This window comes from Falco peregrinus, chromosome Z (assembly GCF_023634155.1).
Source record: "Falco peregrinus isolate bFalPer1 chromosome Z, bFalPer1.pri, whole genome shotgun sequence".
NCBI classification, from domain to species: domain Eukaryota; kingdom Metazoa; phylum Chordata; class Aves; order Falconiformes; family Falconidae; genus Falco; species Falco peregrinus.
This window is the reverse complement of record NC_073739.1, coordinates 75,970,239-75,986,265: the sequence shown is the minus strand read 5'-3', so window position 1 is coordinate 75,986,265 and position 16,027 is coordinate 75,970,239. Positions and strand designations below refer to the sequence as shown.

The 16,027-nt window shown below is 44.6% G+C and overlaps 1 protein-coding gene across 1 annotated transcript in view; it reads left to right on the top strand.

Moving 5' to 3' along the window:
- Window positions 1-1,177: 1,177 nt before the first annotated feature.
- The window catches only part of UBE2R2 (ubiquitin conjugating enzyme E2 R2), a 57,873-nt gene continuing 43,023 nt past the window's right edge, over window positions 1,178-16,027 (top strand). Inside the window, exon 1 of the mRNA XM_055791011.1 lies at window positions 1,178-1,437. Coding sequence (XP_055646986.1) covers window positions 1,261-1,437 — 177 coding nt within the window. The 5' untranslated portion in view covers window positions 1,178-1,260. The remainder of the gene's footprint in view (window positions 1,438-16,027) is intronic.

The following is a 16,027-nucleotide window of genomic DNA, read 5'->3' as shown; positions in this document are numbered from 1 at the left end:
CTCTGGGCTCCATGTAATCCAACAGCACAGGTTTACATTAAGGCATGACTTTCTGTTTTATTCAATACCCAAGTTTATTTGGCCACAAGTCCACAGATAACAGAGATTTCCTTCAAATAACTTCGACATTTTTAAGGAGACATTACGATTAATTTAAACCTCATCACAGACTATTAGCTACTGAAATTGTTCATGTTAGAACCACATGAAATCTTCGATTCCAGGAATACGCATCAGCTTTCTCTGCCTAGGCTGTTACATCCTCATGATTTCTCCCATCCCAGCTGAGATAAGATGTCCAGCTTGGAATTATATCCATGTGGGTGCTTTCTCCAGCACCAGGGTGGGCCTGTACGATTCAGGGCAGGGGTGTGTCTTAACGCTCCCAGAAGTGACATCCAGATTTGCACCCGCTGTGGCTGTGCCGTGTGTCTTCCTCCTGGACCATTGCTTTATTTTTCTTATTTTTGTAAGGAATAATATTTATGTTCTTTCCTAAAGGCTGGCTAAGGAATAGGTGTGTGCTCGTGTTTGGGGGTCGATGTCCCTCACCTCTCCCAACGTTTCTCTCCCTTCCCCAGGCCAGGCAATGGGAGGAAGGCTGGAACCTGCCTTTTCCGCCGGGAGCACCTCGCACCTCCACGGAGCCGTGTGAAAAACCACGCTGTGTGTGGGGGAGGGTGTCACTACCTGTTCCCCTCCCGCCTGCTGCCAGGATTTGAGGGATGCTGGGTCACACCAGGTGGCTCCTCAGAACCCACCCGTGTACAAAACCCACCCGTTTTTGACCGCGGTGCGGGTCAGTAGCGGGGGCCACCCACGTCCTGTTGTGCCCACCTGTGACCCCCACCCCAGCACGTGGCTTCCCCCCTGCCCCAGGCCTCGCCGGAGGGAAGGTGCGCCCCTCAACGGCTGCCCCTTTAAGCGCGCCGGTAGGGGCGTGGCTGGCCGTGCGGCGGGGCGTGGCTGGCCGTGCGGCGGGGCGTGGCTGGCGTGCGGCGGGGCGTGGCTGGCCGTGCGGCGGGGCGTGGCTGGCCGTGCGGCGGGGCGTGGCTGGCCGTGCGGCGGGGCGTGGCTGGCCGTGCGGCGGGGCGCGGCGCGGCGCGGCGCGCTGAGGTCAGCGGCGAGCGGGCGCCGTCACAAAAGGAAGTGGCGGCGGCGGTGGCCGTCAGCGCGCGGAGGGGCGGGGGGCAGCGCGGCGGCGGGCGGCGGCAGCGGGAGCGCGGGGCGGCGGCGGGGCGGCGGGGGCCGCGCCGCGCCATGGCCCAGCAGCAGATGAGCAGCTCGCAGAAGGCGCTGATGCTGGAGCTGAAGTCGCTGCAGGAGGAGCCGGTGGAGGGCTTCCGCATCACCCTGGTCGACGAGTCCGACCTCTACAACTGGGAGGTGGCGATCTTCGGGCCCCCCAACACCCTCTACGAGGGCGGGTACTTCAAGGTAGGGCCCTCCCTCCGCGCCCCGCCGGCAGGCCCGGCCTCCCGCCGCCTCGGTGGTCCCGGGGAGCCGCGGCTGGGGCCTGCGCGCACGCCCCTTGCCGCCCGCCGGGGCCTCTTTGTCGGGCTCGGAGGGGCTCCGGCGCGTCGGCCGGCCCGCGGCCGCTGTCAGCCCCTCGGCGCCCCGCGGGAAGGGGTCGGGGCCTGCGGGAGGAGGGCGGGCGGGCAGGCCCGGCGCCCGCGGGTGGTACCGAGCCAGCTGCCCTTCCCCTGCCGCTGCCGGCGGCGGGGGGGACGGGGGCGGTCGGCGGAGCCGGCCGGGGCCTGCGGGGCCCCCCTCTCCCGGGGGATGCGGGCCGCAGCCGCCCCCCGCCCCGCTGCCTGGGCTCGGCCCCGGAGGAGTGCAGGTACCGCGTGGCAGGGTGCGACCCCCTCCTTCCACCCCCGGCTGTCCCGGGGCTCTTCGCTCGGTGTGTTTATTTCAAAGCGAGGGGCTGCCCGGCCGTCCCTCTCGTCCCGCAGGAGCATCCTGTGCAGGATGAGGAATTCGGGGTGAAGGTTGTGTGTACCTCAGAGCTCGACGGGCTCGGGACTCCTTTACATTATTGCCCCCCTGCCGGCTTTTCCCTTCTCTTCCTCCCCAAACTTTGAGAGGGCAGCCTTCAAAGTGCTACGGCATCGCGTAATTGGTGGAGGTAGATAAACTCTTTCAATTCCTCTCTCAGCCTTGCTGTTAATCCAAAAAACACTTTTGTGCTTGTCATTTCCCCTCCTGTAAATACAGTAAGTGACAAATCTGGCCCTGTTGTCCCAGAAGGGAGCTGAAGGGAGCAGACTTAAATTCTCAAAACTGCTGGAGGAGTAGTAATTGCATGTTTATCTTAGAAGAAGTGATTAAAAACCTTTGGTGTCTGCAGAAGATACGTTGTGTTGGGCCTACCCCATTGCACTTAATGTCCACTTGGTTTGTGGCAAAATACTGTCCCCTTCGGCTCACTTCTCCCAGGAGTTAACTGTTTCAGTAGTAGCTCCTGCATCTCCCATTTCATGCCCTTTGCCTTCTGTCAAACTGAAAACATTTTGGCTCATCTCTTCTCTTGGCTAATACATATCTTCAGTGCCTCTTGGCCTCTCTGGGTCAAGGTTTAAGAGCTTTGTTCCACAAAACCAAAATAACCTGTAGCTTGGGGAATAACAGATTTGAGTCACGTTCAGTTTGGCCTCATTGTTTTGAAGGAAGGCAAGGCTTTGGCACAAGGCTTGCCTTTTGTAATGACTTGGCTGGCTTACTCATGTAGGTGTGATAGGTGTATATTCTTAGGCTCGCCTCCATTATTACTTAGGAATTCACTCTGGTCTTTGGTTGGTGACTAGGTCATTTTTACATCCAAATGGTTTGGTGACCTCTTCCTGCACTTACATTACTCATCCATTTTTTTTCAAAGAAATCACAATGGGTCAAAATACTTTTGTTTGTTTGGGGAGCTTTCTGGATTGTGTGTTTGCAATTGTTCCTGGAAAGAAGCTGAAGCAGCCTGGAAATAATCTGCGAATGTGTGTTAACAAGTGTAGATTTAGTCAAGGTTGCCAGTTGCCTTACCTCATTATTACGAATGGGCTATCTTTGGTGGTATTTGATGTCCTTGAACTGTCATGCCTTCTAAATTCTTCTGACTGATCCTGTGATACTTATTTTGAGAGTGGGAGACTAAGGTCTCATGATGCCTTCACCCCTCCGCACCAGAGGGATTCCCTTTAAGCAGCATGGCTGGAGTCTGTCAGATGTTGTTCCCGTCTCATCTTTCCTTCATGAGGAGCTGTGGCATGGTGGTGTTTTGTTTTGGTAGCATTTGATCTTTGGTTATGCATCCTAACTTCTGAGCTGCTGGAAAAGTGGTGTTAGACCCTTTTCTGTCTCTAGGAAGGAGTTCTGTTGTCCTGAGAAGTGATGTTCTTGGCTTTCTTTGTATTGGGCCTTTAGGCAGACCTTCAGACGTATTAGACTTTGCTTACTGAATCGTTTAGAGATAAGATTAATACGCTAAACTTTATTTGGTGGGGTGACTTCTGTGATACATTCATAGCATATTGAAGGTCAGCACTAGTTCAGATCAGTGTCCAATCTATTTTTCAAGTTTCTTGGCTTGATGAAACATCTAGGTTCATCTTGTTTGGTATTTTTAGTTTCCTAAGATGAGGTAAGCAGGATTAGAAATAAGCAATTGCAGGATGTAAGTTTTTTAAACATCATAGTGATGAGTTCGGGAATCTGCTGCTGATTGAGGTGCAGTTTGAGGATGGGTGTTAGAGGGAAAGTACAAAGATTTCTAGTTAAGCTCAAGTATAAGTATTTTGAGGGAAACCTGTGTTTAATGTGGCCTTAAAGAAAGTGTTAGTGGTGGCTGGTCAGTAATACGAATGCTTGATTTGTGCTCTTGGAGCTGACAACATCAGCTTTGGGCACCTTGTTTATTCTTGAAGTACAGCCTTTCTCTCTGGGTTGTTGAACTAGCTGAATAAACTGAAATGAGGGAAGTGCTTTCTTTGCACCTCCTTGACAGGGGCTACTGTGGTTAAAAGCTGCTTCAGCATTTCAACAGATTTTGGTTTCAGTTGCTAATCCTGTAACTCTAGCATTTGATAAATTGAAGCAGAAAACAAGTCCCCCTAAGTGTTTGTTTAAATGGTAGGTTATCAGTACTTTAGTGCTGGCTATAATAAAGTCAGGGACTTCTTAAAAATTCAAGGGCAGCATCTAAGCATATTTTATCAGCTTGATACAGCACACTCAGATCTGCTCCAGTACTTCATAGTTTAGGACCTCCTGGCTAAGATGGTAGGGGCAGCAGCCTTCAGAAGCAACCACTGTGTGAAGAGCAGCTTGTATCGGCAAGTGGCTGGAGCAGTCCTGACCTGCAAGCCCCTGCTTAGGTGAGCAGCTGAAGGTAAACATCTGCAGTGGAGGCTTATTGACCTTTGCCTTACCTAGTGGCTTTATTCCCAGTCACGCTGAATAGCTACATAGTGTCTTGGAAAACCTTTTGCTTAAGTTCCAGATTATCAACTTTAGGGAAGGAGTTGTGCTTGTTGTCTCTCAGTCCTTGATGGCTGCTGTAGCTCTGGATCGGTAATTTATTGTCTTCCAAAAAAGTCCAGTCATAAGAGCAAATGTCTCTCCTTCAGCTGCTCTCAGCAAGAAATTGCCAGTTTGACTGAAGTTTCTGGCGGAATTGGTTGTGTTGGGCTACAGGTATTTGACTGCAGTAAGTGAACTTAATTTTTGGTTCATGACTCTTTCAGAGTTTAAGGGTGAAAGGTGGGTAAACTTCATGTGTCTGAAGATGATTGATCTGCTCGCAACTGATTCAGTTACTGAGTTTTTTTGGGAGAAAAAGGAAAGATTTTTCTCAGAATGAAATGCTTCATGTTGAGGTTGTAGACAGTGCCAGTTGCTGCTTTCTCAGGTCAGCTGGGAAGGACATGGTGTGATAAGACAGGTCTTTAGATGAGGCTCCACTAGGCTATGTGGTAGTTCTCAATTGCTTTGGAAACAATGGGAATATGTTTTTTCTGGTTTTGCCAGCAGTGCCTGAGCAGTAGAGAACTGTATTGTACTGTCATCTGCAGAACTATGTGTGAGCAGTTCATCGATGCCACCTTTATGCTATAGGAATCTTCCATTCAGCTGAGAGGGCTTTGCTCTACGGCAGGTGAACTTCACTGTCCATTTTGGCAGCTGGTGCGTAAATGGGGACCACCACAACAAAGATTAAGCTGTAATTTGGTGATGATGGGTGCTAACTGGGACAGATTTCAATGGCTGAGGGTTGTGCATGGGGTGAAACTTTCACCATCTCAGTTGACCATTGATTCATCTCTCTGTCTGCCTTGAAGTCCAGTGTCTTACTTTGATGTTTGGGCCTTCAGAACCTGGATGTTGATAAACTATTGCCCAATGCTTTAATCAAGCTGTGTTTTCAGGATACTTGCAGAACTATTGGAAAGTGTTTCCTGGTGGCTTACTCAAAGCTCTGGATGTCTGGTGCAGTTCCACCTTAGTGTCACAGCTTTGGGTTGTTTTTTAAAAAGGAAATTCTTCTAATTTTTATAGTTGAATGGTATTCTTGTGCTGGGAGCCAACCTTTCAGGGGAAGGTGCAAGTGAGAAATTACACAAATAGAAACGTCATTATTAAACACATAGTGCTGCCCAGAAGTATGGTTTGACCAAGTATGCTGTGTCAAGAAGCATGTTTAATGTAGAGCAAGAGTCAATATTAAAAGCTCCTTCAGAGGTGATGTAGGCTGGGTAGGTGAAAATGAATGCACCTAACATGAAAGGAAACAAGAAAAATTAACGGCATTATTAGAGTTGCTATTCGATAGTTCTTAAGGCAACTTATTCCATAAGGTATTTTTCCTACTTGAAGGAGCAAGTCTTGACAGATAAATTGGAGGAAAGGGGGGAATACCCGAAGCATTATGATTAGTTTTCTCAAGTAATTTGGGGACTAAATACTTGTCAAGGCATTGTTTTCCTTGCTTTTTTGAACTCATTAACCATGTGCTTTTTGGAGTTCTGTATTGTTGGATCTCAGGTTCTTCCAAGTGATTTGTTTTGATTTCAAAGCAATTTGCAATATGGGATTATTTTTTTTTCAGAGCAGAAAATCAATATGGAACTTTTGGATAACTGATGGCAAGAGCGAGCACTGTGTTTAAAAGTTTGGTATTGTAGGCTACTTCCCAGAAAGCTTAAAATTAAGCAAATAGAAGTTTCTTAAGCACTCAGAATTATCTGTTTTAACTCCATAAAAATATACCTTGGTGCCAAGGAAAAAATGTGTAGTACTCTCAGCACAAAGGCTGCCTTCTGCAGGCCTCTGCAATGCAAGATGCTACACAGCTTGTTGCTCAGTGTACTTAATCTTCTATTTTTATTGCCTTTAGGTATCATTGATGCCAATAAGCAGAGGTTTGATGCAAAACTGTGGGTGAATAGGGCTTGGAGTTGCTTGCTCTGGGTCTTAAGAGCCCCCGTTCAGAGCAGGCTGTCTCCAAAGCAAAAGAGCCGCTAAGCTGTCTGCAGGCAGGGAGGCAAGGAACCTTCAGACTTTGGTTCACTGATCATAAGCGTGGTTATGATCTCTGTCAGGCCTGGGGAGTACCTGACTGACCCTCACTCTGCTGTTGCATAGAGCATTTTGGATGGCTACATCTTTGGGCGCCACAGAACCCCCCAGACAACACACCCAGCCTGTAGGCTCTCTCGGACAGCAGTCTGTCCTCAGGATGAAACAGGCAAGGTAATGGTGGCAGCCAGCTCCCAGTCCTTTCTTTCTTTCCCTCGGGCTCTTCTGATCTGGGTAGGGTTATTGTGTATGCCAAGAAGCACAGTAGTGATTTCCAGTTCTGATACTGCCCGAAAATACAAGATCATGTGCAGTTAGGTTCTCTTGTATGGCAACAGGAGAACTGTAGCACAGTCCACCTCTGCCATTAGAGTGAAAATGGAAAGCTTTCTGTTTGGAAGCACAGTGCTCTCACTTTACATAATTTTTCCATTGTTTGGCTTTTTTTACATGGGTTTGCACAGAATGATCCTTGCATAAGGTGAAATACAATGTGAATTTTTGTCTTGAATAACAATGCAAAGAACTGTGCCTCTTGAAATTTCTTGCCTGTTTGTTCAGGAGGTAGTAACTAGAAGTGTGTAGTTAGCTTTAGTACTGTCTCACGTTATAGGAATTAGCAGAAGATTTTGACTCTATGGCGTTAGAAGGGTGTTTTTTCTGATTTTTTTTTTTGTGTAAATCCATTAGTATCTCCAGTATTGCAGTGATGTTATGCCAGTGTCTGAGTGTGGGACCACATCTGTAACTTCTCAAAAGCTAAAACATGTTTTTACATTGATGTTTCTGAAGTAGCGCTTATGCTGCCTGCTGTTTCACACAGTGATATATTCACATGGGGTATCTTCTCTTTAATAGCACTTCAGGTTTACTGCATGGTGCTCATCTTGTATCTAGAGGGTAGGAAATGCCAGGAAAAAAAGGTTGCAGAACCTTAACTCTGATCTTTGACATGCAGTTTGGCTGTGTAGTTTATGGTCATCAGCAGGTGTTCATGGTAATGAAGAGGATAGACTAAATGGTTGAGATTTTGTGTTGAACTGAAGTGTAACTGTGTTAAAAGTTGGAAATGTAGCAGCAGTTGCAGATAGACTGCCATGTGGCTGCACTAGAGGTTATGTGACTCATAATGTAGCAGGTCCTCTTGTAATTTGGACTGTGCATGATCAGATGTGTGCATACGCATACAGGTGTGCACAAAATTAGCTTGCTATTTCCAGAGTGCTACTTCATTTTTAAAACCTTAGTGTTTTATCCAGCATTATGAGTTAGAGGAATTGCAGTTAATCTTACTAAGCTTTTGTGGTAGTGACCTACTGAGAATGTCTCATCTCACCAGACCAGTTTAATAGTAATAACTTTGGCATTGTGTGCCCTCCCCTGAAGCACTAGTAGCCAAGATGAGCCTAATTGATTGATTGCCTATCTCCACACTTCCTGTAACATTTAAAATGCATAAATATTTGCCCAAAGTTGTCTACAAATAGAAGAAATTATAAAGCTACTGAGTTGGGGTGCATGTAGGATATTTTGGAATCTTGCTTGACTTGAAGAAATGTGACCTTAAGGCTTCCTGGATATTTGGGTTTTTAATTAAAGCAATCACCTGAAGAACAAGGGGAACATAAAAGGGCTGTCTTAAGTGGGTGACACTTGCAGATATCACAGTATTTGTGATTAACAAAGAGAAGGCTGCCTGGCAGACAGGCTGTTTCTTACTCCTTAAGGTTTTAGTATTAAAAGCATGACATGTGTTCCCATTGATCTGTTTTATTGTGTTAAAATTACACAAGTAACTTAGAAATTCAGGTAAAGGGTTTTTGCTTGGGAGATGCAACTTAGGCTGATAGTAGTAGGGACACATTTGCAATAGTTGTGAGACTCTTTCCCCAAGTTAAAATATGTATCTTAGTTAAAGTATTTAAAAGACGCTTTTTAATGTTCATGGTAGCAAAAAGTTTGGAGGGGTTAAGATGCAAAACTCTTTGCCAGACTATTGGAACAGTGTTAAGAACCAGCGTTTAGCCAGTTGTGCCACTTGGGTCAATTCTTGTATGACAGACACTTGTCCATTGTGCAAAAAAATCTTGGTTTTAAGTTAATCCTGAGACATCTCCAAAGCTAGAAACCTTCTGCTGTTAGATCTAGGCAAAGGCTGAAATAACACTTTTGCAGCACCATCTTTGGTCATATCAAAACAAAAGCCATGCAGTTGGGTAGCTTTGACTTACAGTACTCCATGAAAACTCATTTGTTCTTGCATAAAGTTTGCTCCTATAAGCCTCTAATTCATGGATGTAAACTACACTGGTGTGCAAGTGTTTGCTTATCTTGTCTAGAACAACTATCTGTAAAAGCATCACCTTTATTAAAAGAATGGGATTCTTATAATGTATTGAAGAAAACCAAATTTCATCTGAGTGCTCCCAATCACTTCTCTTGCAGGATAGTAACTGTACCCACACTTAGTAGCTGAATGCCTTTCAGTGGGGCGTCAAGCAGTATAACTTGAGAGGCTGATGTCTTTTCTGTACCTTTTAAGTGTCTTTGTAGCCATTATCTAAATCCCTTCTAATTTGTCATTCATGTGGTAACAAGATGCCCATACCCAGATGTTTCAGATGAAGGTTCGTGGCTCTTTTCAGTTAAGGTGGAAAGAAAAGGCCTTGTCTGTTCTTAATGATACTGCCAGTTCAGTGAGATCTCTGCCAGACCTCACTTTTTTTGGCATCGAGGCTCAACTCTTGTTGAAAATTCGGTTTAAATTCAGTGGATGATGGTAATGTTTCTTCTCTTGTATAATTTTCTGTGTCAAGTGGCTGTTTCTTGAGACAGCCACAGTCATGTTTAAACAATTCTCTTTAGAGGACCTGTTGTCACTTTTTTTGAAAGAACTTCTAAATGAAACCAGGCATTTTATATTGCTGTATGATCTCCATCAGAGCATATAAAAATGAAAGTTTTGAGACCAGCATATGGAATGATTTCCATTTCTCAGTTCTGCCAGAAACCTGAAAGCTTATGCGCTTCAGAATTTAACTAATATGCTTTCTGTGAAATTTAACTGATTTCTTGCCCCCCCCCCCGGTAGCAAGTCTTTTATTTGTTTAGAAGAAGCTTGGCTGGCTTTGGCCTGAAATACAGCAATAGCAGCACCCCTGGGGGAAGCTGGATAGGTGGGGTAGACTTCACGGAGGCTGTGAACATTGGGACTTCAACATTCTGGAATCAGCTGGATTACTTCTGAAAATTTGTTAACAATGAAGTTTGTTTTGACTTTCAGAGGCTTATGGGCAGACTCATCAGGAGCTAAAGGCCAGCCTTGGCAGGGTCATCATGGCATGTCACTCTGGAGGTTTATTTTAAATGGCAATAATAGCAGAGTTTGTGGTCTTGAACCCATATCATCCATGGCTATACTCCAGTTGGAAAGAGATCATAGTTGTATTGGCTGCTGCTAAGGAGAGATGGGGTTAGAAAGCTGCTGGTCTTGGACATTTTCTTCTGGATGTTATGGAATAAGTCTGTCTTCTAGTGCTGTCAGAGGTGGTATTCTGATTTCACTGATTTGAAGCAGCCTGCTTAATGTTAAACTTGGGCAAATCATTGTTAATTCTCATCCAATTTACAGGCTTATCCCATGCCTACTAAATATTGTCTACTTTGGATCGTGTCTCTGGTGTGAGTGATATGCTTATGCTTGGGCTCTTCAACCAGGGACCAGATTTTGCCTCCAAGGGGCAATTCAGTAACAGGCTGGCAATAAACAAAAGCTGTGAAAAGCCATGCTGCTTAATGGTAATGTCCATGGAGACCCCAGCTAGGCTGGCTGCTGTAGGTATGTGCTGCCTGCCTTAGCCAGAGAGCTTCCTGATGGCAGTTGTAGGTGTGAGGCTGAGTGGTAGATCAGGTCAGGTTGGGGTGAGGGTAGTGGGTATAAATCCCAAAGCATGGCACTACCTGTTCCCAGGCCTCACGGGCGTGCAATGGAATGTCACATGGCCTTATTTTCAGCATTCTTGGGCGCATGCACCATATCTGAGATCTTGCCTGCTGTCTGGGTTCGTAATGCCACATACTATGGGGTCAGCTCTGTGCAGTGGCAGAGGCAAGGAGGAAGGTCCTAGTATGCTTGGCCACAAGAGGCCTGTCATCGTGATGCTGCCAGTCCTCTTCATCTGCCTCTTTGTTCTCTGGGAATCCAAGTCTGTCTCAGGTGTCTCCCTTCATCTTTTTTCCTATACTGGACCAACTGTACTTTGGGATGTGACTGAAAGCTGATAGAAGGTCACCGTGTGTGACCAGATTAGAGTTCCTGGTGTCTCAGTCTTGTTCCGTTTCATCTTCCTCTCGGCAGCTATCAGTTTGCTGAGCACATGGATGACTTTCACCTATTTCCAAGAGAATAGTGAAGTATTTTTTACTTGCCTACTTCTAAGATGGCTAGTTTCTGCTATTAAAACAAAAGTAAGCTTGATGGTGAGCCTGTGAGTTACAGTTCAGCAAATGTGGCAAAGCTCTGATTAGAGACTAGTTGACAGAAAAACTTTTCAGGTGTTGGCATCTGCATCAGTTCTGTTGTATCTTTAACTCTTGCATGCACCAATTTATTTGTGATCTCCTAGATGTTTTGCTCAGTGTGCATTAGTTCATAGGTGGGGGTGTAAGTTTTGGCGTTTTTCTTCCCTTCTCTTATTAAGTATAGAGCAGTGACTTCTGTAAAGAAAGAATAGATACAGTATGTTTCCTGGAACAAACTCTGTATAGATAGTGGGGTTTGCATTGTTGTCATCTAAACTCTATTCTAAATCTCCTTCTAATTAAAAAAAAAACCAAAACAACACTATGAAGGAGGTGTTTTATGGCAGATTACCATAATGATGGCAGCAGGAAGGAGATGCCCAATTCTCAGAAAGGACTTCAGTTTTGTTAGACTGCTATTATGTGATACATAACTTGTGCAGCTGTAGTAATGCAGAAAAACTGAGGATGACAAAATTTAGACTGAGCCTAAAGCCTACTGTTAATGGTTGGTTGGTGCATTGAATTTAGATCGTAATGTGCAGATTAATATCTAGACGATGTCAACTTGAAATGAGAGGGTTATGGGAAGTCAGCTTCCGAAAAGAAAGGTTTGTGTCTGTTACTTGGTGTTTCTATGGCCACCTAAACAGTCTCCTGCTAGGTAGGAGGCAACAAGCTTTCTTTGGTACATGTTTAGTTGAGCTTTGTTTGGTAAAGCTATTAAATATTGCTGTGTCACATTTACTTTAAATGTGAATTGCTACGATCTGATGTTAGACTGGGTGAAAGGGATGTACAAGCCAGAATTCATCATCTGTTAGGCCCTTTGTGTGGGTGAAGCATGGCACTTGTCGAGAATAGTCTGTGGATGCTATGCAAACAGGATGAGAGAGCCAATACAATGCATTGTTCTAGATCTGTTGGTCAATGTAAGAGGTGTTCATCTGAAGGACATGGGGCTAGGATTGGAAGAGTCACGTAAAAGTATGGAGGCTTTGTACAGCTTTGAATGTAAGGTAGGGTCAAAATGTTCTTTGACAGCAGTAAGTAATTTAGTGAATAGGATAGCAACTAGAAGTCTTGTATCTATAACGGTTTGTATTCATGACCCTGGATAAATTAACATTTTTATGTAAAATGGATATATCTTATAATAGCATAGTTGACTAAATCTGTAGGTAAAATCATTTTGCTTTTTATAAATAGCACATGGGAAAGCTTTCTTCCAAAACAAGTTCAACTTGTATGTTTACAAGTACAATATTTATATTCAGAATAGCTGAAGAAATTGTCAAGTGACTGGCTTTCAGGCTGGTTAAGCACGAATGCAAAGAGATTTTTGGAATAAGAACTTCTGCTTATTCCTGGGTTTTCAAAATAAGAACCTGAGCAGTTTCCTGAAGCGCCCTAGTACAGATCCTGATGTACTGACAAGCCACACTCCTCTGTACAGACTTTGTCCGTGAGGCAGCTGCAGCAATTCTCCAAGAGCAAAAAGTAAAGCTGGAGTTGTGTAACTCTTAACCTGGAGGGGAGGAGGGCGACGTTCTGGGTGTTGAACAGAAAGCCATCAAGTCAAGGCCTGGGTATGTAGGCTTACTGGGGGAGAGGTGTGCTATGCAGGCTTCACAAATAATCCTCGGAAAGAACATATTGGGGAGAATCTGGGCAAACTCCTCATTGGAGGAGGCAAAGCTATGCCATGGCTGTCTCATCATTTGAAATGTCAGAGGGGTCTGCACTGATTTCAGAGATACCCAGCTTTTTTACCTCCCATCTCTGGGATTTCTTTCTTGTACTGTCTTAACTGCTCCTTGTACCCTTCTACTACAGCCGGCCCCTGTCTTCTCTCCTGTGCTTTGAAGATTAGGCTCAAAATAAAGCCTCTCAGCATAGTGAAACTGGCATGTAGGATTTGATGTCAAATGTGGAAGTATGAAACGGCTCACAGCTCTGTAGCATGGCCAGGGAGACAACCTGGTGTGGTGCTTTGTGGAGCTGGTGCATTTGCAGGGCAAGATTTGGTTCTAGTAAGTTAAGACAGAGGTTTAAAGTATTTTACTGACATGCCTCAGAGTTCTGTTATGCTTGCCACCCAAAGTGCAATTACTGAGGCTATGCCACACCACTGAGCTTAAAACACATGGGCAGAAAGCCAAATTCTACACTTAGCAAGCACTTTAAATAGAAAACTACAGCACAACTGACCTACAGGTACCTTCCTTTTATAAGGAAAGCTGATGTTTCTGACTGCCAGAGGCTGCTTTGCTTTAATTATAAATGCATTGATAAATGCCATTGTATAACACTTACTTGCTGAAATAATGTTTGGTCACAGCTTAATGCGTTTGCCATGTAGAGTCTGAGATTCAGGCAGAATATAGTCTTTTCCTACTCTAGTTTTGTTAACCTTGTATTAATAGGTACAGTGAAAGGAATACTCAGGGCTTTCTCCAATGACACTGTGTCAACCATGGCAAACCACCAACGTTCACAGTACTAAACCGTTGAGATCATTTTATAGTGTTTAAGTATGCCTGCATTGCAGCAATGGCACATTCGGGCCTGTCTCAAGCACGGTAGTGGTCTGGTAGCAACAGAAAGATATTTAACACCAGTTGTGAATTGACCCAGCTTATGACTTGTTTTTTCAGCCTGTGCTTAATCCCATGTTGCCATGGTTAGGCTGCTACCAGTATCTGTGCTAATGGATGCAAAGCTAGTCCAGTTGCAGCTGTAAATCTGTAAGTCACAGCAGTGAGGACCTTGAAGACACAAACTTGGGAAGCTGCTTTCATATAGCTTCAAACGCTGATGGTACAAAGACACTGGTAGCTTTAGTAGTAGAACTTAACAAACAGTTACGCTAGGTTTGGTTGGGTTATCCCATATTTTGGAAGATGTAAATTCTGATCAAAGCTCTTGTGATGCCTCCTTTTTTGGGTCTAAATACATGGATTGGGGGAAGGGGAGTGCAGTGTCATATTTCCCTACTTTTACTGCTGTGAAGCTCCTAGAAACTGTATTGCATCTTATGAGTACTTAGCTGCTTGCAGAGTTCAGCTGAATTGGCTACCAGGTTTTGTGGCTGCTGCAGCAGTAGAGTCTGACAGCTTAAGCCTCACTTAGTGAAAACATGCGTATAGCTAGGGGGATTATCCACTTATTAATTTCTTCGTGGAGGTTCTGTGATTTTTTTTTTAAAGACACGTACATGGGTGTGCATTTCAAGGCCTAGCTTAGTTTCATAAGTATTATAAGAAATACTGAGTCACTGACTGCTTCTCTTAGTAACAGAAAACAAAATAGGAGACTTCAGTGAGTTACTCAAAGTGACAGCATAGGCGTGCACAAACCTGGTTTGGATATATACCTCTGTGATTGCATCTTCCTCTTCATTGCCTCAGTGCCTTGGAATTTAAGCTATCAAACTACTTCCAGCTTTACAGAAAACCTCACTTCTAAGGGTATAATTATAACAAATCTATTTCTATGAAAGGAACTTGCAATTCTTAGGACAGAAGATCTCAAAGGCTACTAAAAGCTTAAAAAAAGAGAAAAAGCCGGATTCCAAAATGACTGTTTCTGGCAGCTGATTTCCTAGAAGTCATGGTGAACAGAAGGGAAGCCCAAGATAGATGAGCTGAGGTGCTGGTGTTGATGAAGTGGTTGTCTTGGCAACTGCAGTCACTTAAATATCTCTAGGAAAATAGCTGGCAAATGTTAAGATTGAGAAATGATGATGGGTTGACAGAAGAACCAGGAGCGATGCAACCCTGATGGTGGTTCTCTTGTGATGACAGTGTGTCTGGCTGCCCTCTTGCTACATGAAGCAAGATCTTGCAGAAACACTTACCTCCCGGGGTATATTCATTCCCCAAAAAAGTGGCTGATGAATGTGGTGTATTCAGGTACTACTGGCATGCTTCATTTTGCAGCTCCACTGTTTGATGTAGGCATACAAATGTTGCAGCAAAACAGAGTGCAAAATAAACCCTGCATGCAAGCAGGTGTAAGTATGAGAATTGTGTTCCATGTGAGAGTTAAACTGCAGAAGCTGCAGCTGTGTCAGGGATTGTTTTGGGTCCTTGCAGTGCTTGGGTGAGAAACTGAGACATCTTACCATGTGTGTTTTGCTAATCATGATTGCACATGCTGTTCTGTGGTTCTGCAGGTAAAACTTGTAAGTTTTAATCTTTTACTTTCCTTATGGAGCACTTAATTCTCTTTCATGTTGGCACAAAAAGCAAACCTCAGAGAAATCCCAACCAAATAAAACAAGTGGAGTTTGAGCCAATTGTTTCCTGCTGCCACAAGCATGTTTGTAACTGCCAGCTATGACAGGTATTTCTACAGGCACTGAATCTTAAGCAGAACACCAGGTGCTCAGAGAAGTTACAGAAGACTAAGTGTGTATGCTTTCTGCCTCTCATTTAATAGCTGTTTTCTGAGCTTCTCTTTGTGTAGTAACTTGTGAAAAGTTGTAGTCAAAAGCTTCCTTGAAATGGAAGTGGAAAACTCATAAGCTGCTACTTGCTGCAAAGTGCAGTAAGCAGTGAAAACTGGTGATAGGATCAATTATGTATCACATTTTTTCCTTTTATTCCCTAGGAAAAATCCTACCCTACAGATACAGGAACAGTCACTCCCATATGGGGGGCTGGGTTTTTTTACCGGCATGTTTAAAAGCTACTTGGCTCTACTGGTAGTGGTCTGGATAACAGGCAGGTTTGATGTTCTTGTGATGCAGATTCAGTTTGGTCCTCTGGTTATTTCATTGAAAGCTTTGATCATTTGACCAGATATTTTTGCTTAGCCATGTGTTTTTAGCATGGGCAAAAATCTCTTCTAACTTTCTCTACTAGCACTTCAAGCCTGCGCTACAGTTAATAGTTGATTGGACTTCTGAAGCCTTGCCAAATTAGAGGGAAGTTTTCCT